Genomic DNA, 12,543 nt, shown 5'->3' with positions numbered 1-12,543 from the left:
AACTCCTGAAGCTTGCTAAAACTCATGTCCATTGAGTCGGTGATGCCATCCAACCATCTCATCTTCTGTCATCCCCTTCTCATACCTTTAATCTTTCCTAGCATCAGGGTCTTTTCCAATGAGTCGGTTCTTCCCATCAGGTGGCCAAAGTATTGGAGTTTCAGCTTCAACATCAGTCCTTACAGTGAATATTCAGGACTGATTTCTTTTAGGATGGACTGGTTTGATCTCCTTATAGTCCAAGGGGTTCTCAAGAGTCTTCTCCAACACCACAGTTCAAAAGCATCAATTCTTCGGCGCTCAGCTTTCTTTATAGTCCAACTTTCACATCTGTACATGACTACTGGAAAAACCATAGCTTTGACTAGACGGACCACTGTTGGCAAAGTAATGTCTCTGCTTTGTAATATGCTGACTAGGTTGTGTCATAGCTTTTCTTCCAAGGAGCAAGTGCCTTTTAATTTCATGGGTGCAGTTACCATCTGCAGTGATTTTCAAGCCCCCAAAAATAAAGTCTGTCACTGTTTCCATTGTTTCCCCATGTATTTGCCATGAAGTGATGGGACCAGATGCCATGATCTTAGTTTTCTGAAAGTTGAGTTTTAAGCCAACTTTTTTACTCTCCTCTTTCAGTTTCAAGAGGATCTTTAGTTCTTCTTTGCTTTCTGCCATAAGGGACGTGTCATTTGCATATCTGAGGTTTTTTATATTTCTCCCAGCAATCTTGATTCCAGCTTGTGCTTCATCCAACCTGGCATTTCGCATGATGTATTCTGCATATAAGTTAAATAAGCAGGGTGACAATATACAGCTTTGATGTACTCCTTATCATAAACTAAATAGTTCATAAACCTGTGCTTAGTCATCCTGTTTTCATTATGGTATTTCCACCTTCAGCTGTGCCTAGTGTCCCTCAGTAATAAGATGGAGGAAGCAGGTGTGTAGGATGAAATTGAGAATGGGTGAGGAATGTACCCTTATGTGTGGCCTCAAGCAGAGGATGGTGCCTGGATAAAGAAAGGATGAATATCAGTTTCTTTCCAGTGCTCCAACTTCTTATGTTTTGTAACCACATCCCATTGAAAAATTAGTTCATTCCCTCAGTAATCAAGTCTAGTGGCCCTCCAGGTAGGCAGCTGCTGCCTAAGTACTTCAACACACGCCAGGTGGTTGTACCACAGCTCCCTTGTGCATTAGGGGCAAGAAAGAAAGCAGTTACAGAGCTGCTAATCTCTTCTCCGACAGCTGGGGGATGAAGCTCTGAGCTGGTTCTTTATAACAGGAAGGAAATTATGAAAGCCAGAGTGTGAAGAGAAAGCTTAAGAAGCCCCTGTATCTGGTGGCTTGTGGGCTTTGTGGAAATGGCAGTGCTCAAATGCCTTCTAACTCAGTGTTACATACAAAGTTTGAAGGTCAGGATACAAAAGATTCAATTCAGGGTAGAACAACTCCACAAATGAACAGATTTCCAAGATAGTAGTAGCACTGGGAAGGAGATCAGGGCAGGTGATTTCTCCCTCTCCTTTTTGTCAGGGAAAAAAGAATCACTCCAAATCTAGATGTCCAATGGCCTTCTGGGGTTGTCAGGGCTATCAGTTACTCTCTGAACAACCATAAACCATAAGATCCCCTGTGCTTCAATTTCTCTGAGAATAGAGAAGAAATGACCTACCCTATAATCTGTCAGAGTTAACTGTATTTTAATTTTTTTCAAGTATTCTTTACATAGTTAAAATCTAATAGAACATGCAATTTGTCTCCTGCTTTTTAACTTATTTTATCACAAGCATTTATTTCCCTTTATCATTAAAAAAAAAAAGTTCTTGGCCAACTTAATTTTTTAAAGATTATAACCATTCTCCTGGGCTCCCTCCCAGGTAGCTCAGTGGTAAAGAATCTGCCTGTCAAGATAGGAGATACAGGTGCAAACCCTGGGTTAGGAATATCCCCTGGAGTAGGAAATGGCAACCCACTCCACTATTCTTGCCTAGGAAATCCCATGGACAGAGGAACCTGATGGCCTACAATCCATAGGGTTGCAAAAGAGTTGGGACATGACTTAGAGACTAAATAACAACCATTCCCCTATTGTTGGACATTAGTTTCAGATACCTTGTCATTATTAAAAGTGAAACTGCCATAAATGCCTTTACATTTACACCTTTTAAAATAAATTTTAAATTTAAAAATACAGAAAAATACAAAGTAAAGAAACCAAAAAAACTCACCCCAAATCCCATCACTTAAGGAAATCACTATTCGTATTTTAGTTAGTATTACTCTTTGCTGATATATTTATCTGAATTTTACATTATATCCCTGAAACCGAGCAAGACTCTGTGGGACCCTCTTTGGGACAAAAGCTCTTCCGTGTCCTCTGTTTCTTGTTTGTAATTAAAAAAAAAAAAAGACTTTAATCTTTTAGGTATTCCCCAAATTCCAAACAGCAGGCTCAAGCATTTAATAGGACAATAGAGTCACAGGACTCACAGTTCCTCCTGAAGAGATACAGATAATAATCTGATACTTATCTCTGAGCTCCTCTACAGAACCTATGATGGTGACCACATGCATGTGACCACAAGTATGTGTACCCTAGACACGTTGGAACCAGAAGGTTGAGATTCCCCAGACATCCAGACATCATCCAACCAATCAGAATAGTCACACATTGTCAGCCCTCACCCCAAATTTTGTTTGACATCTGGGTTTGGGTTTTCTTGAGCACTAGCTCCCTCTTGTGCCTGGTACTCTGTAATAAACCTTTCTGTGCTCCAAACCCTGACATTTTGGTTTACCTCTTTGTGCCACTGGCATGCAAACTTAGGTTGGACATCTATGTGAATTCACAGAATGGAAATTCCCTGGTGGTTGGGTGGTTAGGACTCACTACTTTCACTGCTGAAGGCCCCGGGTTCAATTCCTGAACTAAGATCCCACAAGCTGAATGGAGGGGCAAAGAGAAAAAGGAGAAGAAAGAAAAAGAGAAGTAACAGGGCAAAAGAATTAAGCTTAAGGCAACGTGTAATTCTTTCGTCGTTGTTGTTGAGTCGCTAAGTGGTGTCTGACTTTAGCCTTAAACTTTCCTATCTAGTAATATCGAACTTCTATTTTTTTGGACTGATAGTAAACTCTAAGCCCAGAATGTTCTAGAAATCACAGCATGTAAGGTCTTATCTTATTCTTTCTAAAAACAAAGCCATTAAAGTTCAGAAAGGTGTTACGGTTCCCTTTCACTGAGGCAGAAAAATCAAGTCACTTTAAGCCTGAGGCCTGCGCTCTCCCCACGTGATGCCTCTTTTCCTTTACATGCCTGCTTACGTGATCTTAGACTAGCACACGGGGAGGAAATGTACACTGTCAGGGTAGAGAGCCCTTTCTTCCACCACCTTCCCAGGCGGAGGGTTTCTAGCGTTGTCTCCCCGGAAGCCCCAGTCCCTCTGGAGACTCTTTCTCATGTCCTTTGTCGTGTCACCCGTTCTCACTCCGTTCCGTTAGTCGCCTGGACTAGAGCTCCACTGCTACTACAGAATCCCGCTAGCCGGAAGGCGACAGGGACTACAATTCCCAGGGGGCATCACGGCCCCGTCCTCGGCAGCGCGCAGTGGTGGTCGGGGGCTGAGGTCCCACGGTGTTTTCGCCGCGTGCGGCCCTGAGCAAGCGCACTACAGGTTCCGTGGCACCACGCGCGCGAGCTTGCCGGGTCGGGAGGGGCGGGGCGGGGTGGGGAGGGAGAGGCCGGGGCTGGCTGGAGAGTTGGCGGGCGGGCGGGCGGGCAGAGGAAGGGGGTGGGAGCGGAGGCGATGGAGAGGAGGAGTGGGGGAATGGGGGAGGGAAGGGGAAGGGAGGCGGGAGGCGGGGCCGAGCCGGAGCTAGAGTCTGAGCCGGCGGTTGCAGTGGGGGCGGTGATGTCGGTGCAGGTCGTGTCAGCAGCTGCTGCCGCGAAGGTGCCTGAGGTGGAGCTGAAGGACCTGAGCCCCTCCGAGGCGGAGCCGCAGCTGGGACTGAGCACAGCGGCCGTGAGCGCCATGGCCCCCCCAGCGGGTGGTGGGGACCCTGAAGCTCCAGCTCCGGCCGCGGAGCGGCCCCCAGCCCCCGGTCCGGGATCGGGCCCCGCAGCGGCTCTCAGCCCGGCCGCTGGGAAAGTGCCTCAGGCGTCGGCCATGAAGCGGAGCGACCCTCACCACCAGCATCAGAGGCACCGGGACGGCGGCGAAGCCCTGGTCAGCCCCGACGGCACCGTCACCGAGGCGCCGCGCACAGTCAAGAAGGTATTGGGGCCGGGCTGCCTCTTTCGGAGAGGGAGGGTGGTGGGGAACCGCAGATCCTCTCGGCGCGGCGGCACCACTCTCCACGCCCTCCCTTCTGATGCTGGAAGTAGAGACATCTCTTTTCCCCTTAAACCGGCTCTCTTAGAGATGCCCCCACCCGGGCCCCAGTGCTGGGGGGCGAAGACTCCAGGTGGTACGGCCGTACTTCGCTGGGAATAACATGGAGGTAGCGCCCTCCCTTACTACTTGGAATAGGCTGGGAGAGGAGAGGCACCTCGTATTACACCTTTCTGTACTCCTAACCTACTCCCGTGTGTATTTTCCAGACTGTCGGGGAGAAGACCCCGATGGTGTAGAAAAGCCTTACTGCTTCTGAGAGTTCACCCAGTAATAAGGGTTGAAAGAGCTTTGCCGTTTGGACATCTTTTCTGTAAGGAGTAGTTACCTCGCGTTGAGATCCTCAGTTGTCTGGTTTCTGTACAGCAGATGACTCTCTGCCTTTCTGTGGCCAGGCGCTTCCATCTAGCAGTACTGATGCCGTGCCCTTCATTCCACATACTGCAAGATCCTTAGGTTTTCTCTGAAAGTAGAAGGGTAATAGGGTAATGGAGAGATTCACTTCACTCTTCTCTTCAGAGGTTTGTCCTCTCAGCTCAGTAGTTGGTCACCAGGATTGTTAGACTGTGTATGAAGAGAATGATTGTTTTTATTGGTTCTTTTATTATAGTCCGTAAGTATTAGGAAGAAATGCTTCTACTTTTGGGAAAGGCGATCACTGTCAGATTTTGTCTCAGCTGCCAGCTTCTTTCAGATAGTTATGAAGAGGCAGTAGTCTCAGAACACCAAGGAGTAGATGTGCCTGAATGTTTGATATTCTCAGTATTACCCTTGCAATGACTATCTGTAGTGTCTGTCCTCTCAGAAGGCAAATCAGTACAGAGAAAAATGGCAGATATTGCAAAAACAGGTTGTGGATTATCGCTGTAATTTCTGAGGTATTATGCGAACATAGTGATATACTGGGTTTTTCGTTTTGTGAATGATTTATCAGAACAGCAAGAAAGTGATGTGAAATCTGCATTGGTTTCACTGTGCAGGACTCAGCTGAGTTGAAACCTTGTAACGAGCCTAACTTTGATTGTAATAGCCTCATTGTTAAGGTGTAAATCAGAGAACTCTTGCATTCTAATTACTAAAATATAGTGATAATGTCAGAAGCAAGACTAAAGGAATTTGTTTAATGATGCTTTAGGACAGTGTCTTTCTCATTTGCATTATGAAACTCCTCTGGGCAGAATTATTGGGGGAAAGAGAGGCAGCATGGGCACCATGGCGTCCCTTGTGGCTCAGCTGGTAAAGAACCTGCCTGTAATGCGGGAGACCCGGGTACGATTCCTGGGTTGGGAAGATACCCTGGAGAAGGGATAGGCTTCCCACTCCAGTATTCTTGGGTTTCCCTGGTGGCTTAGCTGGTAAAGGATACACCTGCGATGCGGGAGACTTGGGTTCGATCCCTGGGTTGGGAAGATCCCCCACAGAGGGAAACAGCTACCCACCCCAATATTCTGGCCTGGAGAATTCCATGGACTGTATAGTCCATGGGGTCTCAAAGAGTTGGACATGACTGAGTGACTTTCACACATTCAAACACCACATGAGCATCAAAGCTGGTAGTACCTAGATATGAGTCTGGAAATCTGAAACATTTGTAATTAGTTGAGTTGTTTTATAACTTTGGCCAAATTCTGTGATTAAGGGTCTTTTTGTGTAAAATGTACAGATTAAATCTCAAGCGTAATAGTGTTCAACAAATTGCCTTTATTTATTTGACCTTGCCATGCAGCTTGTGGGATCTTTAGTTTACCAGGAATTGAATGCTGGGTCCTACCAGTGAAAGCTCAGAGTTCTAACCACTGGACTGCCAAGGAGTTCCCCAACAAATGGCCTCTAGAACATGGGATTTACAATACAGCAGACCTGGGTTTGAATCCTAGTACCCCTACGAGCTAGCTTTTGGGTAATTTCTAAATTCTCTGAGTCTTAGTTGTCTCTTTTACAAAATGAGGTTACTGATATGATTGAAGGTTAGAAATATTTGTAGAGGACTTAGTGTTGAACTTGGCACATATAATAAGGGCTTAAGAAATTATAGCCATTGTTAAGAGTTGATTTTATTTTTTTCTTCCTCCAATCATGGCTTAAGTGCACGACCATGGCTTCCTTTAAAAGGTGTATACAATTCAATGGCTTCTATATAAAGCAGTCAACAATACGACAGGCCAGCATATCAGCCTGTTTTTCCTAATTCTAGATGTATTTCTTGACCATTTTCCTTGTTGCTGAACCACCTTCTTCCTGTTTTTCCAGCATTAAAATGTGGGTCCCATGATTCTAGATTTACTCAGCAGCCTCAAGGCTATGAAAGACAGGGCTGAGCTTGCCTTACAATGTTAATTGCAACCGAAAAACAGCTTCTCCACTGGAAGTTAAACAGGCGAAGCTCTGGGCGAGGATGCAGCCCTGTGACACAACTGCAGGCATTTCTGAGCGGCTTTTAGGGGGTAGAACCTTCAACTTTCTTGACATTGAAGTAGCTCAACTAAAACAAGTGCGCGAGACTGACCTTTCTTAAAGTTGAAAGTCACCTCTCCAAGGGACTGCAGTGTGATTTTGATTTGTTGAACCTTTCTGGATTGTTTTTTTAGTTTATTTAAATAATCATTCTGACCTTCACTCCCTTCTGCTTTTATTTAATGTAGGAAGGGACTGGAGGTATTAAGGATTGAAATAGCTGCCTTTGACCATGTAATTGATGACTGTTGCTCTCCTTTTTAAACTGTCACATACAAGCTTATTTATCTTAAGCTTATTTCCCTCCACTGATGGTTTCCCTTACTCTACTTGTGTATCTGTCATTAGTTTTCTTAGTACCATTACTCTGTTCAGTCACATGAGGGAAATAAACTTTTTTATAAGAGTCAGAATTCCCAAGTGCAGCATTTAATAAGAGTGAACATATGGTGTGCAGCTTATTCAGTCCTGTCTTATCTTTGGCATCTACCTCCATCCTGTAACTTGTGGTGCTCTGGGGACAGATCTTGTCACCATGGCTATCATATATTTGTATATAATGTCTTTCTTTGTAAGTGAACTCAACAAACCAAAAATCTCTGTAAGAAGTGATCTGTGAAATAGGATGATACGGTCCACTGTGAATGCAATAGAAATATTTGAGAGGATTTCTTTCCCGTGTTCTTGAAAATGGTCTAATAGGAATGTCATACCACAGTAGAGAAAGCAATGTAAGAGAGAATTTATTTCAGAAAAGGTAAAACTTTCTGATGATAAATCTGTGAGCTTAAGAACCACAACTAGTTTGTGCTTACATCAATATCAGTAATGACCATGTTCAAGCAGATTCTTTTTTTTTTGGCAAGGGAATCTACCTTGTGCTGGCTTTGTTGCTGTCAGCAGAGAATGAGTTCAGCCATGCTAGCGCCTTCTTGTCCTGAATTCTTTAAGCTCTTTATTTGGTTAATTATGGATTACTAAAATGGAACCTTTTGGATATAGTCATGGGAATGCAAGAGCAGTTTTGTTCCTTTTGCCAGTTAGGAAAATACAGCCTTGCAGAATGTTCAGTAAGGCAGTTGGCAGATTGACCCTAATAACAGTTACCATTAATTGGCCCTTTCTTTTTTTTTTTTTTCAATTGGCCCTTTCTATGCCAGGAATTGTTATCAGCATTTTTCTAATCCTGACAGCTACACAATGAGATATAAGTGGCATTATCTCCATTTCACAGATAAGGAAATGAGGTCCAGAGAAGGCAAAGTGCCTTGACCAAGGTTATACATCTAGAGGCGGGCAGAGGTAGGACTTGAAATCCCTGTTTTAAGCCTTTGTTTCCAAAGCCCATTTCTTTTTATTATGCCACACTGACTCTAACTTCTTAGTTGCTGGGTTCTGGCTTTCTCTCAGAAGTCTTTCAAAATACTCAGTGAACTCTAAGGTATGTCTCTCTGATTTAAGACTTTCAGTTCAGTTCAGTTCAGTTAAGTTGCTCAATCGTGTCCGACTCTTTGCGACCCCATGAATGGCAGCACGCCAGGCCTCCCTGTCCATCACCAGCTCCCAGAGTTTACCCAAACTCATGTCCATCGAGTTGGTGATGCCATCCAGCCACCTCATCCTCTGTCATCCCCTTCTCCTCCTGCCCCCAATCCCTCCCAGCATCAGAGTCTTTTCCAATGAGTCAACTCTTCGCATGAGGTGGCCAAAGTATTGGAATTTCAGCTTTAGCATCAGTCCTTCCAATGAACACCCAGGACTGATCTCCTTTAGAATGGACTGGTTGGATCTCCTTGCAGTCCAAGAGGCTCTCAACAGTCTTCTCCAACACCACAGTTCAAATGCATCAATTCTTCGGTGCTCAGCTTTCTTCACAGTCCAACTCTCACATCCATACATGACCACTGGAAAAACCATAGCCTTGACGAGACGGACCTTTGTTGGCAAATAATGTCTCTGCTCTTTAATATGCTATCTAGGTTGGTCATAACTTTCCTTCCAAGACATAAGCATATTTTAATTTCATGGCTGCAATCACCATCTGCAGTGATTTTGGAGCCCCCAAAAATAAAATCTGACACTGTTTCCACTGTTTCCCCATCTATTTGCCATGAAGTGATGGGACCGGATGCCATGATCTTTGTTTTCTGAATGTTGAGCTTTGAGCCAACTTTTTCACTCTCCTCTTTCACTTTCATCAAGAGGCTTTTTAGTTCCTCTTCACTTTCTGCCATAAGGGTGGTGTCATCTGCATATCTGAGGTTATTGATATTTTTCTTGATTCCAGCTTGTGCTTCTTCCAGCCCAGCATTTTTCATGATGTACTCTGCATATAAGTTAAATAAGCAGGGTGACAATATGCAGCCTTGACGTACTCCTTTTCCTATTTGTAACCAGTCTGTTGTTCCACGTCCAGTTCTAACTGTTGCTTCCTCACCTGCATATAGCTTTCTCAAGAGGCTGGTCAGGTGGTCTGGTATTCCCATCTCTTTCAGAATTTTCCAGAGTTTATTGTGATCCACACAGTCAAAGATTTTGGCATAGTCAATAAAGCAGAAATAGATGTTTTTCTGGAACTCTCTTGCTTTTTCCTTAATCCAGCGGATGTTGGCAATTTGATCTCTGGTTCCTCTGCCTTTTCTAAAACCAGCTTGAACATCTGGAAGTTCACAGTTCATGTATTGCTGAAACCTGGCTTAGATCATCCTAAGTAAAGAGTAAAACCAAAGTAAAGAGGATCGGAGTCAGGATTTTACGAAGAGTATGGGAAAAAATTGTACAAATGTAGAATCTCAAACAATTATAAAATTATGAGAGTGGGAGAAGAGGATCTTATATGTGTTTATAGAAAAGTGTTTCAAGATCAATGATGCATTTTCACGTTAGTAATTGACTGATAATTAGAGATGTATTCTTATTTTTAAAGTTATGAATAAATCAGAAGTGCTAGAGGACTATGCTCCTCTTCCCTGTCCAGCTAACATTTTCCTTGTTCTTTAAGACTCATCTTTATGAATTGATCTGTAATGAAACATTTTGAAAATTAAAAGGGGAAGCATACTGTTATGTATTCCTGCTGTGTCCCAGGCATTGTATTAGAGCTTTACACATAATATTTTATTTAAGCCTTTTAAGAACTGTCAGAAATAGGTTGTATTATCCTTGTTTTATTGAAGAAACTGAGGGTTGAAGAGATTTTGTGTCAAGGTTATACATTTAGTAACTGATATGAGCCAACAGAACTCTAATCTGTTTAACTCTCATGCCCAAACTCCATTGCTTTTCAGTTGAAGTATTTCTCTGTTTAAAGCTTAGACCGCACTTTTAAATCTTAGTTAATCTGTATATTTTTGTGAATTTTCTGTTATTTCACTAATGGACCTTTCTTTTTATTTACTGAGTTTGTTTAATGATCTATCATATATCTATGTCAACATTTATGAATTTTCTGACAAGGTAGCCTATATTTTGTATTAGTATAATTTCTGAAGTCTACTTTTCCTGGGAAAGGTTGAACATTAAGAGCTGTTACAGGAGGTTGTTCAGAACTGAAGTTGCAGTTGTGTATTTAATGTCTTGAGGGAGACGACTTAGGTCCTAGCGTCCAGTTAATAGAAGAAATGGAGAGTTCCTTGAAAAGGGAGAGTTAGTCTTTGTCATTTCCTTGAAAGTGTTCCCCTTCCCCACAGTAAAAGAAAAAAAGAAAGGGAGAGATTTGTTGGGATTTTCATTCAGATTTTGTTCTTTCTTGGTAGTCCTGGGTAGTCCTTGTTTAAATAATTCAGAGAGGGACAGCTGACGTGGATGGGAGAATAGTATATCTTGGCATCTGCCCCGGTCCACCCCGCCGCCACTCTGTTCAGGAGCTGAGATTCCACTCCCCCAATAAGAGGTTTAGTTAGCTTCATCAGGTTTCTATAGGAGCTTTTTACAGTCTGAATGACCTATGGCCCCAGATTTGATGAGAGCTGAGCAGAGGAGAAGGCAGTGGACTTCTATAATAATTGTAAGTAAAACTACTTTGATTAAATTAAATCACTGAAGCCAAATGATGTGTATGATTTTCAGTCATACACTTCCGGAACTGTATTCTGCCGCAGTTGAGGTAGCCATTTTCCCTCTTGGATACTGCGTTAATAGCTGGTGATTTCCTATTCTTTCTTTTTTTCCCCCCAGGAGTCTTATCAATAGAAATGGGTTGGTTTAAAGCACCTGATTCTTCTTAGCTTAGAACTTAAATTAAGGAAGGGTATAAACTTAAAATAAGGAAGTGTATAGACGTCCTTGATTGGCTAGTTGAGTTTCTCTGAGTACAAATCAGGCTTTTCCTTAAAGCCATTCTGGATACTATAAAGCTTTCATTGAAAGTTAAGTACTCTGACACTTAAACTGGCTTCATCTTCCCTATAGATTTATCTCCTACTGTGCTCCAATGTGTATCCTTCTATTCATTCTAAAAGATTTGATTTGATATTGTTGACTACCTTTTCTTGGAAACTTTTATCAGCTTCAGTTATAACTCATTTACAGCTACCATTTACTGAATATTTACTCTCTTCCAGGTATCTCTATCTCATCTCATTTAATCCTCATAATGACCATCAGATGAATATTATTAGAAAATAATATTATTATTTTACAGATTAGAAAATGCAGGCTCAAAGAGAGTGATTAACTTGCCCAGGGCTTTGCCAGTCCTTGATGCCTTTGGGATTAGTGAGATGAAGCACTGCCCACAGCAGTAGTGGGAGGCTTTGCCACTCTGCCAGCCCCTTACTTTTCTGATTAAACTCCCAGTGAAACCTGCTTAAGTTACTCCACCTGGGCTGCTGAGATTACTCTGCAACCATCTGGACTCCAGGATCTAGCCTTCTCCAAGGGGAAGCCTCATTTCCTGTTTATTTTAGGCACTACCCGATGCCCACCTCAGTCACTATCTGGTGCCCACCTCAGTCACTACCTGATGCCCAGTCAGCCATTGTCTTCCTAATACTCATTCCCTTATCACTCCCTTAATCCTCTCAGTCAGCCCAGTCTTCCTAACCTTTCCACTATGTTCTGAACAACTTGCCCATCTATTATCAGCATATCTTCTTGTAGCATCAGCCTTTAGCAACAGGATCAAGTTACAGGGGCAAACGTGGCAACTGGCACCCTGAACTATAATTGTGCAGCCCAAGCTGCAGCAGCTCCTGCTTGGCCTAAAACAAACATGACGTGTTTCCTAAGCCCATTCTGTGGTGGTGTTTTTAGCTGTGTTGCCCTGGAGCAGGTTCTCTGCTCTTAAAGCTACCTCATGTCCTTCCTATACATTCTTTTTCTGTCCAGTTCAGCCAGAGTTGACTTCTGCTCTTTATGGAACTCTGAGAGGTACACTGGTTGAACCTAACCATCTGCCTTTTTAGCTGTCTGTATCTATGGAGCTGAGTGTTTGCTAGAGAAAATCAGAGAACCAGGCAGATCGATGTCACTATAAATTCATAATCATTAGCTTCATATGCTTGATCAGCGTTGCCTAGTAACATCATACATTCTCTAGTAAGTTCACTTTAAGCCTCACTGCAAATAATTATTTAATATGGTATCTATTTACTTCTAATTTCAACTGTTTTAAAAACAGTGATATACCCTCTACTTGTTATAAAAACAGAAGCCATCAAAAGAGAATTCCTTCATCTTTGTACCTCCCAAATCTGCAAAC

General features: G+C 42.9%; 1 protein-coding gene across 2 annotated transcripts in view; it reads left to right on the top strand.

The window, feature by feature from the left end:
- The first annotated feature begins 3,849 nt into the window (after positions 1 to 3,849).
- AHCYL2 (adenosylhomocysteinase like 2) overlaps positions 3,850 to 12,543 on the top strand; it is a 191,399-nt gene continuing 182,705 nt past the window's right edge. The window contains exon 1 of one of the 2 annotated variants that reach the window (XM_027539022.1): positions 3,850 to 4,271. In XM_027539022.1, the coding sequence (XP_027394823.1) occupies positions 3,909 to 4,271 (363 nt within the window). In that variant the 5' untranslated portion in view covers positions 3,850 to 3,908. The remainder of the gene's footprint in view (positions 4,272 to 12,543) is intronic. The other variant, XM_027539021.1, reaches the window with a different exon arrangement.

This window comes from Bos indicus x Bos taurus, chromosome 4 (genome assembly GCF_003369695.1).
Source record: "Bos indicus x Bos taurus breed Angus x Brahman F1 hybrid chromosome 4, Bos_hybrid_MaternalHap_v2.0, whole genome shotgun sequence".
NCBI lineage: Eukaryota > Metazoa > Chordata > Mammalia > Artiodactyla > Bovidae > Bos > Bos indicus x Bos taurus.
The sequence above is the reverse complement of the archived record's forward strand: the minus strand, read 5'-3'. Positions and strand labels throughout refer to the sequence as shown.